At 61.1% G+C, this 26,817-nt stretch overlaps 1 protein-coding gene across 1 annotated transcript; it reads right to left on the reverse strand.

The window, feature by feature from the left end:
* Positions 1 to 10,831: 10,831 nt before the first annotated feature.
* Positions 10,832 to 25,626, reverse strand: RASGRP2 (RAS guanyl releasing protein 2). Its single transcript, XM_056131833.1, is given in 18 exon segments — positions 10,832 to 10,915; positions 11,050 to 11,114; positions 12,654 to 12,830; positions 13,136 to 13,172; positions 13,761 to 13,902; positions 19,273 to 19,388; positions 19,670 to 19,756; positions 19,758 to 19,793; positions 19,908 to 19,985; positions 20,603 to 20,884; positions 21,959 to 22,075; positions 22,169 to 22,342; positions 22,687 to 22,837; positions 23,551 to 23,682; positions 23,922 to 23,984; positions 24,433 to 24,535; positions 25,201 to 25,313; positions 25,496 to 25,626. Coding segments are annotated over 16 exon segments (1,827 nt in total). The 5' UTR covers positions 25,274 to 25,313; positions 25,496 to 25,626; the 3' UTR covers positions 10,832 to 10,915; positions 11,050 to 11,055.
* Positions 25,627 to 26,817: the final 1,191 nt, after the last annotated feature.

The following is a 26,817-nucleotide window of genomic DNA, read 5'->3' on the forward strand; positions in this document are numbered from 1 at the left end:
GTGCCCCTCCGTGGCTGCCCCTTCCAGGCAGGGGGGCCGTGAAGCAGCTAGCCCCCGACACAACACACACACACACACACACACACACACACACACACACACATTGCCGGGTTATATATAGCTTTGCCGCTGCTGCTCCTCATTGGGTAATGGAGATAATTAACATGCACGGGCTAATTAGCCAATCAAATTAAATGCAGCACCTGCTCCTGGCCTGATTGATGCCCTTACCCCCCCCTCGACGTGCACCCCCACTCCAGCCCAGGGCAGAGGAGGGGAACCCTCAAGCTGGGAGGAGAGAAGGGCCAAGCAACCCCTCTTTTCTAAGAGGGGCAGCCAGAGACCCTCCCCCCGAGACCGAATGCCTCCTCCCTTGAAGGAGTCTGGGTAGCTCTGCCCCCCTCCCCTGCCCCCAACCCACCTCTAGACACTATTTGGGGGAGGGAATTAACTTGATTTCCACTGAACGAGGGAACAAGATTCCTGCCTGGCCCCCCATCCAGCAGAGGCGTGGGGTACGAAGAGACCCAGGCGCGACCCACCCTCCACCCAGAGCCACCCACCTTCTGGGGACTTGGAGGGATGGAGTTCCTTGCTGAGAGAAACCTTAGGGCAGTCTCTCTGGTGGGGGCTGGTGAGAACTGTCAGCACAGCCTGGCGGGCGCCCAGATCCTGAGCCGAGGCAGTGTGCCCTGGGGGGTGCCCACAAGTGAGGTCCAGCCCTGATGACTCTTGTGGCCGAGCCCCGGGTGCGGCCTGGGGGGGTGGTGGCAGGGGGAGGGCAAGGCCACGGCCTGACCCCTCCGGGCTCATTGCTCATTCTGCACAGCGAGCCCGCTGGCTCAGGCTGACCTGGCCAGCTGCCGGAAACGGGGCCGCGGGCTGGCCGGCAGGAGCCCCAGCCCTCCCCGGGGCCCCTTCTCCTGACGCCAGAGACCCTGGGGCAGCTTCAGGCTGGCGAGGCAAAGGGAGCCCCGAGAGGAAGGGGAACTCAGGCGACATCCGGGCGCCCCAGCCCCGCCTCCGGCTCTCCCTCCTCCCCTCCGCCCCCACTGCCCAGGACCAGGCGCCTCCATTCTTCCTCCCCACTCCCCCCACAATCCTCCTGCCCACTCTCCTCCCTGCCCTGACCCCCGCCCTCCTCCCCACCCCCACCCAGTTCTCTCTACCCTTCTCCCTGCCCCTCCCCACCAGGACCCACCTGAGGCTACTCCATTGCCTTCAACTCCAGCCTTGTTTCCCTGTTCTGCTCCCCCCATGCAATGGGATCCCCTGTGTGCCCAGAATCCAGAGACCACTCCCCAAGACATACACCCCCAGTATTTACAGCACCGACTGACATCAGGTGCCCGCGAGGGGGGTCCTGCTCCTCTGGGAACCCATCGCCTTCCTACCACCCCAGCGTATACCCAGGTGACCGTGGGGTTGGGCAGTGCCCTCCACACCGCTGCCCAGCAGTCCCCATGCGGAGGGCCCCTGGCTCCTCTGGTACTACTGGTATCTGGGCTGAAATTCTGGGGCTCCCCCAGTGGAGACCTTGGGCTTCAGGCAGGAGCCCCAGAGCAGGTTTGTGATTGAAGCTCCCCCCAGTTCTCAGAAAGGGCATCACCCCAGCCTGGCACACAGGAAGGTAAGCTGGAAAGGTGAACGAATGGTGACCCCGTACCCACCATCTGAGCTCAAAGCCGCCTTCTTCCCCAATCCTGCCTCCAGGCTGACATGGGGGGGAATCCTTGATTGTCCCCTAAAGTGCACACTGACCCCACCGAGGAGGACAGATGGATCCCGCCCACGCTGCAGAGTCAGACTCGAATCCACAAGCTGACCTTCCATTCTAGACGCTTCCTAGGGGCACCACGAGCCTCTGTCCGACCCACCCTCCAGGACCTCAACCAGACACTAGGCTGAAACTTGCCAGCAATGGTCTGTGCAGAGCCAGGTCCCCGCATCCCCGTGTCCTCACCCCCGCCCCGCCGCACCTCTAGGCCCGGGGATGCCAGCCTCCCGGGCTCTCCTCGCCTCACGCCAGCTCCCTCCTGCCAGCTGGGAGTGTGACAGCAGGGCCTCCCCCAGGCGCCAGGAAGAGCAGGCTTTCCACACATTCTGGTGGCCCCAGAAGGCAACGTGGCCAGGTGGGAGCGTGTGTGCGGCGGGGAGGGCGGTTTTGGCTCGAGCTAGAGAGAAACTTGCTGGCAGTCCCCAGCATCCAGGAGTGGGGGAGGCTGCGTCCGGGAGGGGGTGGGGTGAGCTCCCCGTCTGCGGAGGTGTGCAAGCTGGCAGAGAGTAGGGAGCGGGGGTGGGGGGGGTATCCACGGGCAGACAGCAAATGACTTGTGCCCCAAGGTCCCATCCAGTCACTGAGCATGCCTTCTCTCCCCCTAAAACCTTAGGGGGCTAACCCCCTCCCACGTTCTGTGACCTCAAGAGATCAAGGGACACCCCGCTGCCCGCTGCCCCTCACGGCGGGGCCAGCCCAGCGAAGGGGGCGGAGGGCATTCCATGCACTGACTCTGGGCCTCCCCCATCTTCCACTGTGTGACCTTGGGCCAGTGACTTAACCTCTCAGGTGTCCACGCCTGCATGTGTGAAAGACAAAGGCAGCGTTGGCCACATGAAGAGTAACACAGTGCAAAGCACTCGGGGCCTGGCGTAGACGGAAGCGCGTGCGCTATTAATAACCACTTCCAACATGCCTCATCTCCGCGCTTCACAGTTTGCAAAAGTCCACGTGTCAGGGTCGGAGAGAGACCTCCACGGGTGGGAGCCCAGGCTGCCATGCGGGACTCCCGGGCTCAATCCCCAGCACCTTAAGGCCCCCTGAGCACTGCTGGGAGCAGCCCTTGAGTACCGAGTTGGGAGTAACCCTTGAGCACCAGAGGGTATGACACCCCCCCCCCCGGAAAAAAAAAGTTCATTCATTGCAACAGTTCACTGTCTCCTATTTCTCTCAAATGTCACCAGGACCTGAACAGGGCGGGAGCCAGCAGGTGCCCTTGCTGCATGGCTTTGTAGCTGGGGGCACTCAGGCTCAGAGATGTGATGTTCACCCCTCCCCCCCAGATCACAGGACTGGGAGCCACAGAGCTGGCATGGCTGGGAAGGTAGGAGAAGGAGGAATGGGTCCGAGGAACCAGGCAGGCACCCCCTCGGGTCTCTGCAGAGGCGCAGACAGCCTCCAGGGGCCGGGCATGAGCACCAGAGCTGAGGGGTGCATGACGCGGCTGCTGCAGGTGTGGGGGGCTGAGAGATGGTGGGCTGGGGACCACGGAGCAGCTGAATGACTCGGCAGAGTGGGAGCCGGAGCACAGGTGCCTAGGAACTTGGGGGTGAGTGGTGGGAGGGCTGAGCTCACCCCTCTGCACAGCTGGGGGACACCAAGCAAGGTGGGTGCACCCCAGTGACGCAGAGGGGACAGATGGCTTCCAGGGGCAGGCTAGTGAGTAAGCCGGAGGTGCCAAGAGTTTGGTTCTAGGTGGGGCGGCAGGTGTGCATGCATGCGTGCATGCACGGACAGTTACGAGAATGACGGTGCAAAGAGCTCCCTCTGGCTGGGACCTTGGCGTCTGCCTGACATGTGTCCCAGGGCCAGCTCAGCCCACGAAGCGCTGTGCCCGGGCGGAGGCCTGAGGAAGCACACGTATGCGCCACACCGCCAGTCCTCTTGTCCTCAGAAGCACATCACCTCGTCTTTGCCAACACCCCTGGAGATAGGTGGGAGGACCCCATTTTACAGATGGGTAAACTGAGGCTCGGCCGAACGGCGCCTGAGCAGCCTCCACCTCCCTCGCTTGCTGGCAGCTGAGGAGCAACTTTGCAAGCCCGCCAAGGGGCCGGCTGGGGGTACCCAGCAAGCACCCCGCCTGCGGCACCACTGGGTCGGGCGCTGAGCCGCCACGACAGATGGAGCCGCAGGGTGGGTGGCATGTGAGACACATGGAGGGGTGTCCCCATGGGGGCTGCGCGTGGGAGCCAGGGATGAATGGGCAGCGTGGCTCCAGCACCAGGCGGGGCTCGTCTCTGCCTAAGGATTGCGGGGCGCGGGCAGAGACATGCGGGAGGGCCGGCGGCGCGGGGTTACCCCGGAGGTGTAGCGAGCTCAGGGTCGGGCCTGCCACTAGCAGGGTTTTCTGAGTCCAGAAGCCGAGAAAGCAAGTGGAAGAGCCAGGAAAAGAACAAGGGAGAAAAACTTAGGGGTGAGCCTTGGCCTCAAGCAGTGTTGGCAGGCCCCCCTGGGCCGGGCACAGTTCTGAAGGCGACGGGACAGGGAGGCCGGGGCGTCTTCAGAGCGTGTTCCCGGAACCGAGTGGGGTTTGTGTCACAGCCTGGAGCCTGCAAAGGGGAGGGGGTGGGGTGCCAATGCAGTGTGGGGGCACAGCGGGTACCTTGGGGTGCCGAGGGCCAGGGGAGGCATCTCCCCAGGCGAGGCATGGGGGTGGTGTCGCCGGGAGGCGGGCTGTGTATGCAGGTGTGTGTGTCTGTGTGGGTGTGTGTGTCTGGGCGGGTGCCACTGAGCATCCGTCTCATGTCGGGGTGTCTGTGTGACAGGCGAGGGCGGGCGGGCTAGAGAGGGAGTCAGGAGGAAGAGGGGTCCCCGCAGTCCTTCCGGAACCCAACCCTCTCCTCTCCTCTCGGGAGCTCAGAGTGTGGGGGGAGCCAGAGCAGAAAGAGTCCTGGACTCCTGCGGAGACCTACCCAGGCACCCCCTCTGCTGGGGGTCAGTCCTGCACACCCCTTCATTGTGGGGGTCACTGGGAAACCTCCGGGGGCTGGCCCAATGAGGGAGTGCCTGGCTGGCCCCCAAAGATCCACCCAGTGTGCGGGCCAGTCCTTAGAATCAGGAGGAATCAGGGGCCAAAGCAGTGGAAGCACCCCCAAACTGAACACCCCACAGCTAACGGAGCAGCCAGACTGCCTCTTCCTGCCCTCTGCCTCGCCTCTCCCTTCTCTGGTAGGAGACAGAGGTGCAGAACCCCAAAGCCCCCTCCCCAGGGCCACCAGACAGTGGGAAGGGGGGGCACAAGGACGAGGCAGGAGGGTCGGTCTGGAGGCGCGCCCCTGGCCCACAGCCCTAAACAGAGGCCCAGCCCTCGAGAGGAAGGAGCCCCCCTTCCAGGTTGGGCCAGCCGCCCTTCCTCCCAGGCACCCCGAAAGGGCCCCTCCCATACCTGGTGGCCTCACTAAGGCACCAAATGCTCTGCCCAGGACTGGGGGTGGGGAGGGATGAGGAAGACAACAGCCCCCTCCCCGCGTTTCGCCTCCAAGAGTCCAGCAAGGGTTCAAGGGCTCCTGGGCTGCCCTGGCACTAGGCAGCTGGGAGGGGCTGGGCGGTGGGAAAGAGGGTCCCCGCGCCTCTCCCGCAGCATCTCTGACCAACCCTGTCGCCGCCCCCCCTCCTTCCCAACCCATCTCCCTCTCCCCCGCACCTCTGCTCCTCTCCCTCAGCCCCCCCTGTCTTTCCGGGGCTCTCCCCCAGAGCACACCGGCACCCTCCCCTCGGCTCCTGCCCCAGCCTCGGCTGCCCCGACCTCCCATCTCCCCAGTAAGGGCTGCCCTGCCGGGGTGCCCCCAGGAAAAGCCCTGGCCACCACCCACCCCCCACACTCCTCTCTCCCTCTCCAGCCCCCCTGCTTCTCCTCCCAGGAAGCCCAGTTCCTCCCCGGGGTCTCCCCTGCAGACCCTGCCAAGCACGACAACCCCTCAGCCCCCTGGCAGAGCAAGGCTGCCAGCCCTTGGGGCGAGCACGGACTGTGGACCCCCCCCTGCCGTGGCTCCCTCCCTGCCTGACGGACGCACCTCCTCCTCTCCCATCCCTTCCCCCAATGACCCTCCCTCCCACCCCCTCCAGTCACCCCAGCTCAGGGCCACTGCCCCTTGGACAGGGAGTCTCCGACCCCCAAGCGCCCCCACCCCCCCAGCCGCTTAGCCTCCTCGTTGTCACCCAGCCAGTCCTCAGCGCGGCAGCGCCCCCGCCCCCCAATCCATCCTTCCTGCCTCCCCCGCCCCTCCGATCGCTCCCCTCCCCCGATCGGCTCCCGCCCCCCGCCCGCTCCGCCGCAGCCCCCCCTCCCCAGTACCTGCTTCTGGGGGCTCCAAGAGCTAGAGGGTGGGGATCGAAGCCCCAGGGCCGCCCCGACTCCGGCGGGTGGCAGAGCCCGGACCGGCGGTGTGGGCCGCCTCGCGCCTCTCTCGCTCCCCGCCGCGTCCCCGCCCGCCCCGCCGCGGTGCCGCTCGGAGGAGGATGCTCGGCGAGTCAGGGCGGCTGCTCCCGCCGCCGCATCCCTGCAACACCGACTGACGGCAGCATCAGCACCAGGGCCCGCCCCCGGGGCGCGAGCATTGGGCCACGCCGCGCCAACGGACGAGCGGCGCGGCCAATGGGAAGGCCGAGAGGCCGCCAGCCCCGCGGCTCCCCGGGTCCCCACCTCCCTCCCCAGCGAGGGACCCAGGCGTCCCGGCCCCCGAGCAGCGGCGCTCCTCCCCGCCCCTCTCGGGCCTCGGTGGGGGCGCCTGGCCCCCACAACCCGACAGACCCTCAACCCAGCCCCGATACCTTTTGCGCGAACCCAGGCGCCCTAGAGTCTCGCAGGCTGGGTTGGGCCCCTGGGTCCCGCACCCCCGGCGGGAGAGCCCGTGTGGCCGCGCCCCCAGGCCCGCTCGAGCCGAAGGGAAGGCTGTGGGCCCGGACTTGTGGCACTGAGCTGGTACCCGGCGGGGCCCGGGCCGCAGCGCCCTCTGCTGGCCATGCCCGGGGCCGGAGCCGGGCTTCAAGGAGCCCCGGGAGGGGGACCTCCCCCGAGGCTTTGGGGGGCTTTTTCCAAGAGCCGCCCGGTCTGCCCTCTCCCGCCGTCCGAGGGCTGCGTGGCTGCCTCGAGGGCTGCGCAGGGCGCTCTGCACAGCTCGGGTGCTGGGGACTGGGGTGCGGTGGGCAGAGGTGAGAGCTGGGGGCTTGGCTTCCTAGCTCTGCCTCTTGGAACGCCCGAGTGGGAACCTGCAGGAGGGTGGGAGTCGGTTTGGAGGACGGTCGGGAGCCCCCGAAGAGGAGCCGGGAAGGGTCACCTCTGACCTTCTCCCCCACCCTAGGAGTTTGAATGAGTTTGCCTGGGTGGGAGGGACCCGACGTGAGTGTGGGAAGGAGGACCTTTCCCGTGAGTGGCTCCCGCTGGCGCAGGACACTGGCCCTCTGGCTGTGTGTGCACAGACGTGCCAGACCCCTGTGACTGCCTGTTCAGGGCCTGGCTCCTGTCGCAGGGACTGGGGCCACTCAGCCAGAGGTGCCGTGTAAGGACGCACACGCCACCAGGAAAGCACGCGTGGGCACGCAAGAGCGCCCACAGCTGCACGCGGCTCTCCGTGCCACACAGGCGTGCCCAAAGGGACACTGGCAGAAAAGCCCCGCCCGGGAGACAAGTGCACGCACACTAACTCGCCTGCGCAGACAGGCACACAGGGAGCCAAGGCCCGCCCAGGGGAATCTGCACCCTGAGACCTGCCCGGGTCACACGCGCGCCCTTCCCCCCACCCCTGGTGCATCACAGACGGATCAGTCACAGAAGAGCAGGGCGCCCACCCACAGAGGTCTCTCCTGCCGGGGAAGGGGGCCTGCAGCAGGGCAGGGATGTTTCAGGGATCGAGCCAGGTGCCAGACTGCAGGCGCTGACCTTGGAGAGACCCTCAGGCTGGCCCCGCCAAGGCCACTAGAGGAGCCAGAGAATGGGAAGTGCTGAGTCAGGGGCTGTGGTGGAGATCACCTCCGAGCCCACGGCCGGCCGTCCGACCCTGGCTCCTGCAGCCTGGAGCTGCACCCCTACCCCCCCCCCCCCCACAGACACGCCACACCACAAACACAGACACACACCACCCAGAGACACATACCACAGAGTCACCACACCTCAGACACAGAGACATACAACACAGAGGCACCACACCACACCACGGACACAGAGACATACACCACAGAGACACACCTCAGACATAGAGACACATACCACAGAGACACCACACCTCAGACACAGAGACATACAACACAGAGACACCACACCACGGATACAGAGACTTCCCCCACACATAGAGACACCAAACCATGAACACAGATACACACAGACATATACCACACAGACATACCACACCTCAGATACAGAGACACAGAGACATATACCACACAGAGACACACACACAAGACACCATACTACAGATACACAAAGACACACACCACACAAAGACACACACACACACCTCAGAGACACCACACCATGGACACACACAGATGCACGCCACAACACAAGACAGACACATCACACAGAGACAACACACCATGGATACAGACGCACATCACAACACACAGACAAACCACACAGAGAAACCACACCATGGACACAGATACACAATACAACACATCGCACACAGACACACCACACAGAGACACAACACCATGGACACAGAGACACACACAACACACCACACACAGACACACCAGACACACGCACCACAAAGACACCACACCGTAGAAAGACACACACCGTACATGTACACCACACAGAGACACACAGACCCACCAAAGAAATACTATACCACGGTCACAGACCCACACAAACCGGCACAGAGACACACACAGACACAACACACCACAGACACACCACGCAGACACACACATACATGCATTGCACAGAGACACACATGCCACCCACAGACACATGACACAGAGATACACAGAGACACAGACACACCCCAGCCAAAGCACAAACACCACAGACACACAGAGACACAAAGGCACACACAGAGCAGACAAAGACCACACACACTGACTTCTCCGTCCACGCCCCCGGCATAGATGGACACACATGCGTGCAGTGACTCTCAAAGATGGTCTCCCAGACCCTGACCGGTGGGGGAGCGCATATACCCGCTCCTGCCCTCCTCCTGGGCCACCTCTGCCCATCAAGGGCAGGAAAGGTCACCTGACCTCTGCCGCCCCGCCCCCTCGGCCCCCGCGGTCCCAGGGAGGTCATGGCCCCAGGGCCGAGGACAGACCCCTCGCACGGAGTTGGGGTCCCCCTTCTGTGAAGACAGCCCCCCTCCAGACACCCCTGAGGGGGCCCCTCTCCCGGGCCGTGCTGGAGGACCGGGTGCCACCAAAACAGCTGTGTGACCGGGCACGCGCGCGCCTGCCACACTCACACGGGCACGTGCAAGTGGCCCCGTGTCACGCTCCGGCAGGCGGGCTGGGCACACGCAGACACACACGCGGAGCAGCCCGGGCTGCGGGGAGGAAAGAGGCAGCGCGGGAGGCGGCGAGAGGAGCGAGCCGGGCACGCTGCTCTTCACAACACAATCGCCGTCTGTTGTTATAGCAACTCAGCCCCCAAATCGTGAAACGGATATTACAGCCTCCAGAGGGGGCGGGGCGGGGACAGGGGTGGGGGCCTGCAGCTGGGAAGAGGGTGGAAGGAGGAGGGACCCCTGGGCAAGTAGTCAGCCAGGGGGACCAGGGGCCCCAAAGGGGGGGAGTCGGGCAGGGCCGCCCCCCAGAGCCCTGAGGGAGGGGCCGAGGCCACGCCAGGTCTGCAGATGCTGGGGGCCTGATTCGACTGTCACAATTGCTATCTGATGTCTCCTGACCCCATGGTCCAGCTTCAGACCCTTTCGAAGACCTTCATATTTACTTACTTTTGGTTTGGGGACCACACTCAGTGATATTCAGGGGTTACTCCTGGCCCTCTATGCTCAGGACAGTGCTCAGGGGACCATATGGGATGCTGGGGATCGAACCCAGGTCAGCCGTGCGCAAGGCAAGTGCCTTATCCCTTGTATTGCTCCATGGCTCCCCTTTTGAAGAACTTCAGCCCACCTTCACTCTGGCCAGCCTTAGAAACTGCTTTAGGGTCCCTCAGAGAGTAGGACAACCCCCCAACACACACACACACACACACACACACACACACACACACACACACACAGAGCATACTCTGGAGCCGTGATGACGCACGCAAACACACATACGCGCACACACACATACACACACACACATACCCGTACACGTCCCACTCAGGATGATGGGGCGGGGGAGACCTCCGGAGCCGAGGCAAGATCAATAAGCATTTCCCCGGGCGGTCACCGTCCTTCCGGCTGCCCTGCTGCTGGCCCCTTCCTCCCTCCGCTCCCCCCAGCTGCCCTCCCAGGACTCTGGGGCAGGGGTGAGTGGAGTGGGGGTTCCCAATTGCTAGAACTCCAGCAGGGCTAAGAGACTGCTCAGCTGTGAGTGCAGGGGCCAGGACATAGATGCAGCCAGGTTATAGACCCTCAAGATTCTGAACTCCCCAAGACATTTTTTTTGGGGGGGAGTGGGGGACACATCCTGCAGTGCTCTGGGCTGACTTTTGGTTCTCTGCTCAGGGATCACTCCAGGCAGGGCTCAGGGTGTTCTGAGGATCGAACCTGAGTCAGCCACATGCAAACCAAGTGTCTGAACCCAATACTATCTCTCTGGTCCCATCCTTAAGATTCCAGACTTCCCACCACCCGCTTCAGATTCTTCTGCTTCCGGGTTTTTAGGTTCAAAGGCTCCATTCCCCAGGATTCTGGTCCCCCGGCCAAATCCCAGACCTACGAGTTTCCCCCATAGATTCTCTGATTACCGAGTTCATGACCCCCAATTCCTACCCCTTCCATGACCACCCCGCCCCTCCCCAGCCCCGCGAGCATTTCAGGCTCTGAGGGTCCAGGTTAGTGACAAGGGCCTTTTTATTCCATCTGGAAAATACAAATATTCACAAGAGTCTGTACAACCTTAGGGACACCAGCCCTGGCCCTGCTGTCTGCCGCATGCCCCCCTCACCCCCCACCCCACCCCCGTCCCCAGCTCCCTGCTCAGGGGCCACCCAGTCCTTCCTCCAACGCTGAGTGCTGGATCCACTCACAGCTGGGAGAAAAAAAACAGAAAGGTGATAAGGACAGCCACCCCCCACCCCAAAGCAGGCGCCCACCTGGCCTGGGACCCTCAGCCACCGCGCCCCCGCGTCCACTCCACACCTCCAGCCGCCAGCACGGGCTCACCATGGGTTACAAATGGATGTCGAACACTCCATCCTCCACTGCCTGCACCTCCTCCTCCCGGATCTCTGCAAGAGGCGGGTGGCAGGATCAAACCCTGGGTCCCTGGGCCCGGAGCGGCCCTCCTTGGCCCCATCCCAGAAGCAGTCAGTCACTTCCTCCAAAGATCAGTTCAGGGCCAGAGCCATAGTACAGCGGGGAGGGCGTTTGCCCTGCACGCGGCTGACCCTAGTTCGATTCCCGGCATCCCAGAGGGTCCCCCAAGCACCACCAGGAGTAATTCATGACCCCTGAGCATTGCTGGGTGTGACCCAAAAAGAAATAAATAATAAAAAAAAAGGATCAGTTCAGGGAATGGAGGAATGGCTCATTTTGTGAGGCTCCCAGGAGAAGTGTTCCCTTGGCTGGAGCCTGTGTGCTGCGAGTGTCGCTAGACTCATGAGTGTCGCTTGCTGAAATGTCAACTGCGTGAGCGCCCCACCCCGCAGCCCCCCGGCACTGGGTACCGGCTGCACACCATGGACCTTCTCTCTGCGCTGCCTGCAGACGTCTGCCCTTCCCAGGGGCCTCGGCGGCTGCTTTAGACCCGGCCTTCACAAAGCTCTTCCGAGAGTCTTATCAGCCCTGAGCAAACTGACCTCACACCACCCGAGAACCCCCAAGGGGGCAGAGAGGAGATTAGGGGACCAGAGATTTTCCTCACAACAGCCTCCAGGGCAGCCAAACAAGGACATGTAGGCAAGTGACACTTCATTACTTCCTCTCTAAACCATGTCAACCTCCTCCAATCAAAATCAGAGTGAGGCTGGAATCTGGAAACCAATTTTACTTTTTTTGGAGATGGGAGTTGATTGGGACCATGAGTGACTCTGCTCTGGGGGCCCACTCCTGGCTCTGTGCAGGGAGCACATGTCTGGCGGTGCTGGGAGGACCACATGCGATGCAGGGGATACCATCCAGGCAAAGCAAGCTCCTTCCCGGCTGTCCTAGCTCTCTGGCCTGTCTCTTAAGGGGGCTCTGTCCACTCAAGTCCCCTCCCCAGCCCACTCTCTTCTTGGGTCTATGCTTTTTTGGGGAAGGGCCACACCTGGCTTTGCTCAGGGGTTACTCCTGGATCTGTGCTCAGATATTACTCCCAATGGTGCACAGGGAACCATATGGGATGCTAGGATTAGAACTCAGGTCAGGCATGAGTTAGGTAAGCACCCTCCCCTCTGTACTATCCTTCCAGCTCTTCTTGGTCTACAAGAGACTCATCAGCCACAAATCAAGGGCTCCCTGACTGCCTTCGGGCACCGTTACCGGTCCAATTCTTCGTCACCCCCCCCCCCCAAAATAAGAGCTATTAGAGTTGACAAGATGGCTCAGAGGGCTGAAGCACAGGCTCTTGTTTGTGGGGGGGTTCGGGGGTCTCAGCCCTCATGGTCCTCGTGAACACCTCCGAACAATTGCCAAGTGCATCCAGAAAAACAACCCCTGAGTATGAGGGTGTGATTTCAAAATAGGATGTAAACAAATAAGAATCTTATTAAAACTCTCCCGTAGGGGGGACGTGGGTCCACCCTCTGTCCCTCCACAGGTCAGCGCAGACGAGATGCCCCTCTTACCTGGAGGCCTGGAGCCTCGCCGGCCTGGACGGGGCAGGGAGAAGCTGAAGGTGCGATGGTGCGAGTGTGTGGGAGACGGAGAGGGGGCCGAGCTCTCCAGACTCACGCTCTGGGCGCGCCGCCGGCACTCCACCGCCAGCTGATCCCTGCACTGCTTATGGCAGGTCACACCACAGGCTGCGGGTGCAGGGGCCACAGACAGGACCACTGGTGACAACAGCCCCTCCCCTCCTTTCAGCTCTGCGTCCTCCCCATCCTTTGCTCCTAAGCAAGCACCCCACCTGTCTATTGCATCTCCCAAACTTCAGTGCTGGGAGCTGCCCAGCCAGAACAAAGGCTCCTCGCTGCAGGCAGGCGGAGGGGCTGCTCTCCGGAATCCCCCGGGCACCTCGCAGTGCCCACTGCCCCACCAACACGGCTCCCCGCCCAGAACCTGAGAGAAAGCTCCGCCCGCTTTGCTCCGCCCGTCCCTTCCCGCTCACCTCGGCACTTGAGGCCCTGCTTGTAGATGCCCAGGATCTGAAACAGAGGGGGGCGTGCTGAGGATCTCAGGGCCAGAGCCTGGGTGGGACCCTCGGTGGGCAGGTAAATTCCTGCTTGCCTGGCGCTCCAGGGGCGGGGCAGGGCTGGGAGTGCCGAGCTGGGGGCGGGGCGTCCCGAGCCGGGGGCGGGCCGGGCCGGGCCGGGGGCGGGGCGTGTCGGGCCGGGGTCGCGGAGCGTATCGAGCTGGGGGCAGGGGCTGTCGGGCCAGGGACCGGGCGTGTCGGGCCGGGGGCGGGGCGTGCCGGGCAGGGGCGGGGCGTCCTGAGACGGGGGCGGGGCGTCCCGAGCCGGGGGCGGGGCGTGTCGGGCCGGGCGCGGAGCGTATCGAGCCCGGGGCAGGGGTGTCGGGCCAGGGACGGGGCGTGTCGGGCCGGGGGCGGAGCGTTATCAAGCCGGGGGCGGGGCGTGCCGGGCAGGGGCGGGGCGTGCCGAGCCAGGGACGGAATGTGCCGAGCCGGGGGCGGGGCGTGCTGAGCGGGGTGGGGGTGGGAGCAGGGCGGGGGCGGGGCGTGCCGAACGGGGGGCCGGGATCGGGCGGCGGGGCGGGGCCTGCAGGGGGCTCACCAAGGCCTTGCAGTGGCGACAGGCGACCGGGCGCAAGGAGGTGCTCTCGTGGAAGTTGTGCACGAAGCCCATGCGGCCGCCCAGCACAGAGCTGGAGCGCAGGAAGTAGGAGATCATCTCCTCCCTGCTGATGCAGCCATCCCTGTCCCGGGAAGGGTAGTGCCTGAGCTGCTGACCGCTCACCCCTCACCCGCTGGACGATAAAAGGGACGCTTCAAACCCCCTGATTTGAGGCAGGGAAAGAGCCATAGGGCTCGGGCAGACGCACCCGACACTAACGAGGGGTGTGGCTTGGGACAGGGGTCCTGCGTTCCCCACTCTCTGCCCCCAGCAAAATGAGATTCATAGATTCATAATCCAGGTCTACTTCTTTCCGATCAGCCTCCCTTGCTGAGTGGGCTCAGCGGGGACCCCAGAACTAGAGCGCATGGTTAGTATGAGGGGAGCCCAGGGTTTTCGGTGGGTTTTATTTTAATGCTTAATTTTATTTTTGAGGTGGGGGGGTATTTAGGCCACACCCCAAACACTTGCAAGAGGTGCTTAGGGTTGACTCCTGGCTCTGCGCTCAGGGATCACTCCAGCCATGAACCACATGGGCTGCTGGGGATCGAACCACTCTTGGCTGCTGTACCATCACTCTGGCTATGAACCCAGGTCTGAAACTTAGCACCAGTTTTCTGAGCACAACCGTAAGTGACCCCTGAGCATTACCGGCCCCCAAACCAGAAACAACACAAAAAGTGGTCTGTGGAGTGCCAGTGGGGAGTCTGGCAAAGTCACTTTGCTTCTAAATCCTGAACCCAAGCAAGGGGGTGGGGGTGCTGTGGGGTCCCACTGCTGCATCCTGGACCCCAGGCTTCCTCGAGAAGCTTTCCTATTTAGCATATTTTGGAGAAAGAGTGAGCGTGCGCTTCAGAGACAGATTTCCTTCAGAGTCCTTCTACTGCTTCCTGCCATGTGAACGCTAATTTGCCCGCGCCTCCGTTTCCTCTTCTACGGCTAGGAAAACGGCAGTTTCTCCATCTCAGGGACTGGGAAGACTCAGTGAGGTAAGCCCATGAAATACTAACAGGGTCTGTGCGATGACCAGGCCCGGCCACCTTGAGCTCTGCCAATGGGGTTGGCCCTTCTTGGAAATTCCCACTGTTCGTTATTGGGGGATCCATAATATGCTCGGGCGGTCCTTCCAATCAATGGGACATTTTGGGACAACTGGCCACTTAGAGAAACATGTTAAACCTAGACCTCATTCCTCATCCTCAATGAAAATCCAAGTACCACAAGTTGAGTGCACTGAGGTGGCAGGGCCGATGGCCAAAGCAAGGGACAGGGCATCAAGAAGGCGGACTGTGGGATGAAGACCTTCTACACGCAACACAAACCAAGAGGCCATAAAAGAGAAGACTGACATATCATTTTTTTTTGCACATTTTATATGAAAAAAAAAAAGACAACATAAATGACAGACCGGGAAGAAATATTTGCAAACACATTAGACAGCAAAGGGTTAATATCCATTAACAGTGATTCTCAAAATCAATGAGGAAAAAGACCAACAAACCCGGTGGAATAATGGAAAACAAATGCAAACAGGCAATCAACAGAAGAAGTGTAAGTGGCCAATAAACGTAAGAAACGATCTTCTACCCCCTCTAGTATTAAAGGAATGTGAATTTAACCAAGACGCCCTGAGCCAATTAGCCTGGCAAAATTGTAAAGCTTATTATAGCATCCACTGTTGGCAGCGATGCCAGGAAGCGGGCACTGGTACACTGCGGATGGGGGGTGCAGGCTGGCACAGCCTTGCCGGAGGTCACTTTGGCGGTCTCTCTCCTAATTTAGAATGTGCATATCTTTTGATCCAATTATCCCACTTCTAGGAATTTCTCCTCCAGAAATAGTGGCCTGAGCGCATCAGGAGAGAAGATGGTGGCGGCCGGGTGTATGTTCACAGTGAACGATTGCAAAGTTCTCTGTGTCCGTCAGTGGGAGAATGAGGAGGAAATGACGGGCAGCTGTTCTAAAGAATGAAGTTGAGTTCTGGGTACCATAGACGTGACTCAGGAGCAGAGCACGTGCCTCGCATGCGTGAGGCTCTGGGTTCCATCCCCAGCGTGGGCACGCATCATTGAATTGGGATCCCATCCATCACTGTGACCCCATCAACCCTCACGCCACGACAAAAACAAATAAAAGAATGAAGGAGTATTACAGGAATTGACAGTGAAAGCCTTCATGATGAAGGGGTAAGAGAGAAACGAATGCCAAAGCAAAAAAAAAAAATAGATTTTCTTAAGCTAGACAGTTCTGGGCTGGAGCGATAGCACAACAGGTAGGGCGTTTGCCTTGCAAGTGGCCGACCTGGGTTCAATTTCTCCATCCCTCTCGGAGAGCCCGGCAAGCTACCGAGACTATCCCGCCCACATGGCAGAGCCTAGCAAGCTCCCCATGGCATATTTGATATGCCAAAAACAGTAACAAGTCTCACAGTGGAGATGTTACTGGTGCCCGCTTGAGCAAATCGATGAACAACAGGAGGACTACAGTGCTATAGTGTTACAGACAGTTCACCAAAACACTGATAGCGTTTTAAGATATTTTTAAAATATCTGAAACACATTGCTGTCCTCCCGTTGTTCATCGATTTGCTCGAGCAGGCCCAATAACGTCTCCATTGTGAGACTTCTTGTTACTGTGTTTGGCATATTGCTACAGATACCTAATGAATAGTTTAAATAGATCAAGAGCTTCTTGTCTTTTTCTGAGGATCAGAACCAGGGTCTCAAAAAGGCACTTTAGGGACTGGATTGATAGCACAGCGGGGACGGCATTTGCCTTGCATGCGGTCGACCTGGGTTCAATTCCCAGCATCCTATATGGTCCCCTGAGCACCGCGAGGAGTAACTCCTGAGTGCAGAGCCAGGAGTAATCCCTGTGCATGTGCCAGGTGTGACCCCAAAAGTAAAAAAAAAAAAAAGGCACTTTACTACTGAGCCACTTTCCAGCTTTCCAGCCACCAAGCTCTTAGTGCAGAGGTGAGGTCTGGGGAAGTGGCTGGGGGGGGGGGGGGGGCTGGCGCAGACGTTTTGCATGCAGGAGCCCCAGGCTCTCTCCCCATCCCCAACACCCATACTGGAATTTCCCCCGACCACTGATAGGTGGGATCCCCCCCCAAACCAAAAAGATGAAAATTAAAAATGTAAATGCAGGGGCTGGAGAGATAGCACAGCGGGTAGGGTGTTTGCCTTGCACGCGGCCAACCCGGGTTCGATTCCCAGCATCCCATATGGTCCCCTGAGCACCGCCAGGAGTAACTCCTGAGTGCAGAGCCAGGAGTAACCCCTGTGCATCGCCGGGTGTGACCCAAAAAGCAAAAAAAAAAAAAAATGTAAATGCAGTGATGTTTTCCAGAAAAAGGACCCTTGGTGCAGGAGCAATAGCACAGTGGGTAAGGCGCTTGCCTTGCACACGCCAACCTGGGTTCGATCCCCACTCACCCCAGATGGACCTCCAAGCCCTGCCAGGAATGATCAATGTGTGCAGAGCTGGGATTAAGCCCTGAGCAACTATGCGTGTGGCTCCCCCTAAAAACACCAAAATAAAAAGAAACAGGATCCCCAAGTTCTAGAAACAGAGAAGCAGTGCGTAATACCAGCGGCTACTCCACAGCCCGTAGTTCTTCCTCCAGGCAAGCCAGGCGCTGGGTCAAGCCTGGGGCCTGTGGTAGGTGGGGGGCTCAGGGCTGAGACCTTCACATGAAGCTAGGGTCTCTGTCTGTCTCCGGGAGCAATACCCACCCCAAAAGTGGGGCTGGGGAAACTTCACCCCCATCATGGAGGAGACAACCTGGAAATCCATCTCATCTCCCTCTGGGATGAGAAATGAAGCTGCCAGAACAGTGGCTAGAGCTCGAGTTATAGATGCTGCAACCCTGGGGTCCCACAGAGAGACCAGGAAACAGACAAAGCTCATGGCAGTTTCTCCTGCCTGGAAAAAAGACCACAGGAATCAGCATCTCCAAAGCAGCCCCTGGGCCCAGAGCAGGGAGGGCCGGAGGAAGGCGTCCAGCTTCCTCGCTGACCCTTCAGGGCTCACTGGAGACCCACTTCATGATCTGGATTTTCTTTTTCTTTCTTTTTTTTTTGGTCTTTGGGTCACATGCCACTGCATCCAGGGTTTTCTCCTGGCTGTGCTCAAGGGTCACCCTTGGAGGTGCTCAGGGCTTACTCCTGGCTCTGTACTCACAGGTCACTAATGCCGGGCTCTGGAGACCATAGTCAATGCTAGGGATCTAACCCAGGCCAGCTGCCTGCAAGGTAAGTGCCTTACCTGCTGTATCATCTCTCTGACCCCTGGATTGTTTTTATTTGTTTATTTACTTGTGGCTTTTTGGGTCACACCCAGAGATGCTCAAGGGGTTACTCCTGGCTCTGCACTCAGAAATTACTCCTGGAGGTGCTGAGGGACCCTATGGGATGCTGGGAATCGAACCCAGTATCTGCTGAGTGCAAGACAAACACCCTCCCTACTGTATTATTGCTCCAGCCTGAATTTTATGTTTTAATCACCAATCATTGCAATATAGATGAGGGAACTCACAGATTTTTGAAATATGGACCACACAATAAGATAGGTTAGGATGGACAATAAATTTTGGTTTTGGTTTTTGGGTTCTATCCTGTGATGCTCAGGGCTTACTCCTGATTCTGTCTTGTTTGCTTCATTTTGTTTTTTTGCTTGTTGGGCTCTGTGCTCAGGAATCACTCCTGGCGGGCTCTGGGGACCATATGGAATGCCAGGGATCGAACCCGGGTCAGCTGCATGCAAGCCAATCGCCCTACCTGCTGTACTGTCTCTCTAGCTCTTAGTCCTGCTTCTGTATTCAGGGATCAGTCCTGGTGGTGCTCAGGGATCGAACCCGAGTCTGCTGCAGGCCAGGCAAGTCCCCTTACCCACTGTACTATCTCTCCACCTCCCCCCCTCCCCCCTGCTGTAAATTTCAATGGGGGTTTTGTCTGCTCTACACACTGCCAGGGTGGCTGTGGCTGCAGGGCCACATTTAACCTCCTTCAGACACCCAGCTGTTCGTCCCCTTTGTCAGCCTGTGAATTGTTGATAAGCAAGTGGGTGCTGCTAATTACAGCCTTTCTTATCTCTTCATTAAAAGGCAGGCCAGAGGTTCCTCTTGCCCACACTTTTTGCCAGCTGTGCGTGCCCCAAATAACAGGGCATCAAGGTAGCAACGGCCCCCCCCAGGTCATATCCTTGCAAGGGTCAGGTGAAGCCCCTCCCCCCATACACACACCCAAAACTGGTCAGAGTAGTGCGGAAACCCGGCAGCTGGCAGCTCTCCCTCCAGAATCTGAGGGCCCCTCCCCACATCGGTGGCTTCCTCTGCCACGATCACATGATTCGGTGACCTCTGGGATCACTAAGGAACCCCAGCCGCAGACAGCACGGGATGGGAAGTGAGCCTGCTCCCCCCACGTTCCAGCCCCCCTTCCTTTCTCACTGGTTCTGGTCGAGGTCCCCAAAGGCGCTGAGGTAAGGGAAGTTCCCACGGATGATCTGGAACTCTTCCTGGGAGATGTGGCCGTCTCCGTCGACGTCAAAGTTCCGGAACACAGACTAGAGGACACGGTGGGGGGGGGGAGGGGGGAGGGGCACGGAGAGGCGCAATGAGGGACTTGGCACCATCTTCCCCATACTCCAAACCCATGCTTATGACAGGTGTCCTGGATGTGATGGCTGTCCCCCTCCCACCTGTGACCTCTTCTAGATGCCCCCCACCCCCGCCTTTGGCGGCTGAGTGCTGGCCCTGGCATGGGAACTGGCAGGGGCTCCCCATGCAGTGCTCAGGCACAGAGGTCTCTAGTGACCACCGTGAGCATGGCCCCAGCTTCCCTCACCTCCACCATCTTCTCGATGTGCTCCACCATCACGGCCTGGTCCAGCTTGGGCTTGGCCGCCGAGGTCCACTCCTCCAAAACGGGGGGGGCGTGGAGGGGGGGTGCAGCTCGTGGGGCTGGTTGGCTGTGGGAATGGTCAGACCTGAACCAGGGCCAGCGCAGAGAGAGACCAGAGCCTGAAAGGGGAAGGGGCCTCCCACATCCCGGCTGGCTCCGGTGGGGGCGGGGATCCCCTCACCGAGGACTTGGAGCGGGGTTCCCTCTGCAGAGACAGCTGGTAGAGCTCATCCTCCGTCTGGTACTGATCCAGAGACACCTGGGACATAAAGAGCAGCTCACCCTGGGGCCAGAGCAGGGAGGGTGTTTGTCTTGCACTCCGTGCAGCCTGGTTCGATCCCCGGCATCCCATATGGTCCCCGAGCATGCCAGGACTAATTCCTGAGTGCAGAGCCAGGGGTAATCCCTGAGCATCGCTAGGTGTAATCCCAAAAGAAAAAAAGAGTGGGTCCGCTCCTTCTCCCCAAGTGCCCGGAACCCTTGGCCCAAGCTCACGGCACATGCCTAACATGGCATCATGAAGCTCAACTTCCGGTGCCAGCCGGGCACACAGAGCAGAACCCCAACTCAACCCCAACCTCTCACCCATGATCTCAGCCCAGAGTCCAGTGAAGAAGCCAGTCCTTCACCCCGAGCCCACCCGAACCCCCAGGTTCCACTCAGAGGTCAGCCCTGATCTCCCTTTGATGTGGACTTGCTCCCACCCAGGCCTCCAGACCAGGCCGGAGGCCAGCACCTCACTGCTCAGGGGCCCGTGGAGAAGCTACTGCTACTCCCCCCCCCCGCCGAAATCCAGGACATGGCATCCCTGAACATAAGCCATCTCCAGGGCCTCGGGTCAGTGACCGGAAGTATCCTGGCCCAGCTGTGTCTCACCGTGAGCAGACTCAGCAGGTCCGGGTTGGCTTGCACGGGGGGCCGCAGGCTGGTCACCATGGCCAGCTCCTCCAGAATGCTGAAAAGCTGCTTCATCTTGGCCCCATTGAGCCGGGTGCGCGCGGGGTCCAGCCAGTCCGGCAGGGCCAGCTGCAGGGCCACCAGGTCCTTAAGGTGCACGCCCAGGATGGGAAAGCGGAAGCCCACACAAGCCGCCAGCCGGCGCCGATAGTTGCCGTAGTTGCCCGTGGCGGTCACCAATTCCGTCAGGCCTTCCCAAAGCTGGGGATAAGAGACACCATCTCACCCACATCCCGGAGCCCACCTCCACCCTGGACTCATGGAAGGGTTCCAGTGTTCCGGAGCTGTCACTCAACACTGACTCCTATTGATCCTGAGGGTTAGAGTTCCTAGGTCATATATTCTGGTGAACCACTGTAGCAACCAAGTGCCCCCCACTGCTGACCCCGGCCTGGACACAGTTTACCGTTCACATTTCATAGGAGGGGAAACAGCAAAGGAAAGCCCAGGCCATTCTGAGCTGGAAGAGTCTTAGCTGTGTCATAGGTCAAATCAGGATGCGCCCAGATACTCCACCATTAGGCCAATACCAAAACTGGGGGCTTCATGATAGTAAACTAGCATATGGCAGCAAAAAGGAATCTGCAGAAGGCAGAGAGGAATTCACATGGACCGCGGATTCTATTCCAAAGCCAGGGACAAAAGAGTCCGCGCACTGCTGGGGGTCCCCAAGAGGTGGGCAGGCAGTGAGGAGCGTGGTGACCTGGTTGTCATTGGAATGCCAGGGCTGGAAGTCACTATTTCTTGGTCAGAGTGGCGGCCACACAAGTGTCTCCTCTATAATTTTCCTTGGAATTTTACACAGGTTTGATTTACTGTGTTTTGGGCTTGTTTTGTTTTATTTTTTTTTGCTTTTTTGATTATAAATGAAAATAAAAACTCCAGCTCTGGGGTCCAGCTGGGGTGGGTAATCCCCACTCAACCAAGTTCATTGTACAACCTAAGAAACACATCTGATTCCTCTGGGCCCCCAATTCCCTGAGCTGCTAAAAGAAGATCAGTGTTGGGGCTGTAATGATAGCACAGTGGTTAGGGCATTTGCCTTGCACGCAGCCAACCCGGGTTTAATTTCCGGCATCCCATTATGGTTCCCCAAGCACCGCCAGTAGTAATTCCTGAGTCCAGAGCCAGGAGCAACCCCTGAACACCTCTGGGTGTGACCCAAAAAGCAAAAAAAAAAAAAAAATCAGGGTGCCGGCCACCACCCACTCCCATGGGGTGGAGCAGGGGTGTTTTGGGAGGCAAGACACCAAGGTTTGGTGAGGGTGTAGTCACCTTCACAGTCTCAGGGCTGACGTGGCTGTGCGTTTCCTTGAGGCGGGAGATAGAGCTATGACTCAGGCCCCCGACCACTGCCATCAGCGTGTTGAAGTTCTGCAGCTGTAGCAGTTTCTAGGGACACACAAGGAGGAGGAGAGCCAGGAGTCAGGAGCTGAGCTGCAGCCTGGGATGGGGGCACAGCGGGAGTGGGGGAGGGACAGGCACCTCGGCCACATGGACGAAGTGGGTGATGACCAGGGCGCGCTGCGGGGCAGTGGGCTTGCTGAGGACCATGAGCTGCACCCACTGGGAGACGCTGTTGAAGAGGGAGATGAAACGCTCCAAAACTGGGTTGTCCACGGTACAGCCGTGGGTCACGAAGCTGTGATAGTCCTGGAACTGGGGGGGGGGGGGGGGGTGGAGAGGACAGGCAGGGAGTTCAGAGTCCTGCCAGCGGCTCCCCTGCCCCAGAGCCACCGGCCGCCCTCCAAATTGCCCTCCAGGGGCTGGAGCTATAATACAGCGGGCAGGGCGTTTGCCTTGCACGCGGCCAACCCGAGTTTGATTCCCAGCATCCCATATGGTCCCCTGAGCACTGCCAGGAGTAATTCCTGAGTGCAAAGCCAGGAGTAACCCCTGTGCATCGCTGGGTGTGACCCAAAAAGCAAAAAATAAAGAAATAAAAAGCAAAAGAACTGCCCTCCAGCCTGTCAGCCGTCCCCCGCCCCAGCCCACGGCCGCACCAGGATCTTGCAGAAGGAGCGATACTCCAGGTAAGTGAGATGCTCCGCCAGCTCCAGGGCCTCCAGGTGGTCGAAGAGCAGGGACATCTTGCGCTTTTTCTGTTCCGTGGGGTTCCTCTGGGTCACCTGCCGCTTCCACTTGTACGTGGGACTGGGGGGGGCATGGGGGTGGTGAGCCCGCTGCTGCAGCTGCTGTCCCTCGTGGCCCCACGGGTACAGACATGGCCCAAGGATGCAGCTGGCTAAGGCTCCTACCCTAGAGGAAGCCCCGGGGTGGCGGGTAGGGGACAGCAAGGCGCGTGAAGCCAGAGATGCCGGCCACCACACCCTCGTCATGCACGAGACATCATGGGTGGAAGGTACAGGTGGTACCCGGTTCCAGATTCGGGCCAAGGGGTCTGCAAGACACAGTCCTGCCCTGGGGAACTCCGGGCTAGTAAGGGACGGGCACAGAAGGAACCGGGAACCAGACCCAAACACCCAAACAGCGTGGCAAGGAGGCAGAGCTCGGGTCTTCGGACACAGGGTGGTACTAAGAATTGGGAGGCCCGCACGTCACTGTGGAAGAGTGCAGCCCTTGGGAGCCCACAGCATGCTCCCGAGGGCAGCCACAGGGGCAGAGCAGGGCACAGGATAGGGGTGCACAGCTGTGGTGGCTTCAGTGCAGCATGGGGGGGCAGGCAAGGGGGCCAAGGAGGCCGATGAGAAAGGCGTGAATGCCCAGTTCAGTGAAGGCCCCAGACAGCCCGAGGGTTTGTGAGCTGGAGAGTGACTTGACTCTCACTCGGTCCGTTCAACACACATTTATTAAGCGCAGGTGGTGAGGGGTGCCCGCCCAGCGCCCCCCCAGCTCCCCCCACGCACACGCTCTCGATGTCGATGAGGCTGCTGTGTCGCCGGTTCCCTTCCTGGTCCAGCAGGGCCTTCAGCTCCTTGATCTGCTCAGCCAGCTCAGGGTTCAAGTCAAATTCAGCAGGGAAGGCTGAGATCCAGTACCTGGGGGGGGATGGAGGGGGTAGGGGGACACACAGTCAACCCAGGAAGCCCTTCCCCTCTCCCTCCTACCCCGCCCAAGAGCGGGAAAGAGCCTCAGATCTGACTCCTCAACTCCCACCCCACCATGGGCAGCGCCCACCGTGGGCAGAACCCGTCCAAACCCATGGCACCATGTTCCAAGCAATCTGAAGCCAGAGAGGAGGAGGCAGACAGATGCCCAGAGCCTCGAGAGGACACACCTGACCAGGTGGCAGGTTTTCACCTGCAGCGAACAGGAGTTGTCCTTCCGCGACTGCTGGTAAGTGCGGCGAGTTAAGGGAAAACCTGGATGCCGCGAACGCGCGGGCAGGCAGGCAGGGGGCGGGGCCAGTTTCTAGGCAACATGCTGGGGGCGGAGCCTCTGCGGGGCGGGGCGGGCCCCGGGGCGCGGGGGCTGAGGGCGGGGGTGGGGGTGAGGGTGAGGGTGAGGGGGTGAGCTTCGGGAGGCCTAGTTTCTCCAAGCTGCAAGCAGGCACTGAGGGCTGGGAGAGGGACAAGAGGCGGGGCCGGGGTGGGAGCAGAGAGCAGGTCCTAGAAGGGAGCGAGCGGGAGCCAGGCCGGGGTTAGGGAACGGGCGGGGGCGGGGCAGCGGAGGGGTGGTGCCGAGTCCCTCCCGGGACAGGGGCAGGGGGGCCCGCTCGCTCCGAGGGGAAAAGCCCTCTCCCCGGCCCGAGGGGCCGCGGGGTCCTGGGCCAGATCGGCAAAGGATATATCTGCAGCAGCTTGGCGGCCAGCTGAGAGGAAGGGATGTACCAGGGGTGCATCATGAGAAACATGCGCACCAGCTGCGGGTCCCGCACCTTCCCGGAGTCATCTGCCTCCGAGGGGTCAAAGAGACACGAGTTGACCCTTGGCCCCGAGGCAGAGGTGGTCCCCACCCCCTATCCTTCAGGTCGCCAGGTATCGCGCCCTCCCTCCTGCCCACCCGCCCCGCCCCACCACCTCCTGCTTTCCTGCTTTGGGAAAACCTGGAGGCTGCAGAGAAAGACAAGGTGGGAGGGAGAGGGGGGTAAAGGCACGATCGGGGATGTGGAGGCGGGAGGGGTCTGAGCGGGGCGCATCGTCCGTCCGGAGGGGAACCAGCTGGGGCGGAAGGAGCCTGGGTTCCCGGGGTCAAGAATCCAGAGGTCATTTCCTGAGTGCTGGAGGGAAGGGGCACCCCTTCACCAGATAAGCGCCCCCCACCCCCATCAGCCGGAAACAGCTCCCAGGCCGGAGATAGCGAGTTCCTCCGGATTCCCCGGGGAGACAGATAATGTTCCTCGTGCGTCTAGGGACCCTGTCCCTCCCTCTGACGCCGGCAAACTAAGGAAGGGAAACATTTCTGAAGCTACGCCCCCCCACCCCCCACCCCCGCCCAGACCCCGGGAGAGGAGGAGGCGTCCGTTAAAGAGGCTGCAGGATGCGCAGCTGGGTCACCGGGCCCGGGAGGTCGCGGTCCAGGCTGGGCTCGGGAGGGTCGTGCCCCCTTCCACTCACCGAAGGCTTCGATGCAGCCGCGAAGCAGCTCCTCCACCGTGCAGCCCTTGTCCAGGTCTAGGGTGCCCGCCATAGCCGCCGGCGCTGGGCCCAGTGGGGCTCGAACCCGACCTCTGTCCCGGGAAAGGCAGAACTGGAGTCTGAGGAGGCGCCAGCCCCAGGCAGCCCCGCGGGCAGGACCGGGGCGGGGCGGGCACGCCCCCTGCTGGGCAGGGGCGGAGTCGCCCGCCGAGGCCCCTCCCGGGGCGAAACGGTCCGGCCCAGGATGGTGCAACCCACCAGTTGGGAAACGAACTGGCCCGGAGGCTTCCAGCCCACCCTCGGCGTCGCAGCAGCGCTGAGAAGATCGAAGGGGATGGGGACCACCCAGAACTCCGGGGGCTGCTTGATGCACCAGCGGGCCCCCCCAGGTCCTCTCCCCAAAGGCACCTGCAGCACCCCGCCGCTCCGCTCTGCGCCCCTCCCGCTCCCCTCCCTCCACAGCCTCCCTTCCCCCGCAGGGTTATTTTGGGAACCCAGAGCCTGAGGGGACCTCGGAGGAATTTCTCCCTGAAATGGGAGGGGGGAGAAACCCAGGCGTCCTGCCCGCATCACCCCCTTCGGGGCTCCCGGGGAGCGGAGGCGGGGCCGAGGCGGCCCCCAGGGGCCTGCCCTGGGGGGACAGGCTGGAGGAGAGGAACATTCCTGGGTGGGAGGGGGGGAGCCCGCGGCGGCCAAGGCTCAGCGGGAATCCTGAGCTAAGAACCCGCGCTCCCACGCCACCTCCTCCGAGCAGGCCCCGTGGAAGAGCTTGGTCCTAGAGGACTGTCTTCCTTCCCAGCCGAGGCCTGACCCCGACCCCTGGACTCAGCCGTCCGCCCCACCGTCCCGCTGTGAGCGCACACCTAGGTGGGCCACACCAGGGCGGACGGAGCAAGGTGCCCAGAAGGGGGCGTCAGCACCGCGGGGGATGGAGAGGGCGGGTCTGAGTCCTCCAGCAACTCCACTTAATGGGGTCAGACTCCGCAGGTGGGGACAGACACTCACCTGAGACCAGGGACCCGCGCTGGCGCACAAGACCCCCACCCCACCCCCACGCAGACCCCGAGCCTCACATCCTCTGGCGCACACAATGGTCCCTACACCCCGCCCACACCTGCGCGAAGGACCCCCCCTCCCTCCGACCCCAGCGCCGTACCCAGGTCTCAGAACACGGCCAAGCCGCCTCCCGAACCTGCAGCTCCCGGGAGCCCGGCCAGCCTGGGGTCGCGCGGCCACCAGGGCGCTGACATCCGCGCACACGCAAGACAGCACCGCTACACGCATGTGCTCTCCCACACATGCACACACCCCCGTGAGTGCGCACACACGCCCACCCCGCCCGGTTCCAGCCGCGGTCCAGCGAGCCTGCGGTCCCCGCGCTCCTCGCCCCCCGGGAAGGTCCCGGGGCTCTCCCGCGCTCTCCCCGGGCAGGGGCGGGGCCGGGCGCCCCTGCGGGCTTCTCTCGCGGACTTTCCCGGGGAGCCCCCCACAGACGTCCCCAGCCCTCTCGGCCGCTTCCTCGCGATGTGACCTTGAGAGTCATTTGACCTCTCGGAGCCTTGATAGTTTCATCTGTCAAATGGGGGCCCCGTGGGA

This window comes from Sorex fumeus, unplaced genomic scaffold (assembly GCF_029834395.1).
Source record: "Sorex fumeus unplaced genomic scaffold, SorFum_2.1 ptg000093l, whole genome shotgun sequence".
NCBI lineage: Eukaryota > Metazoa > Chordata > Mammalia > Eulipotyphla > Soricidae > Sorex > Sorex fumeus.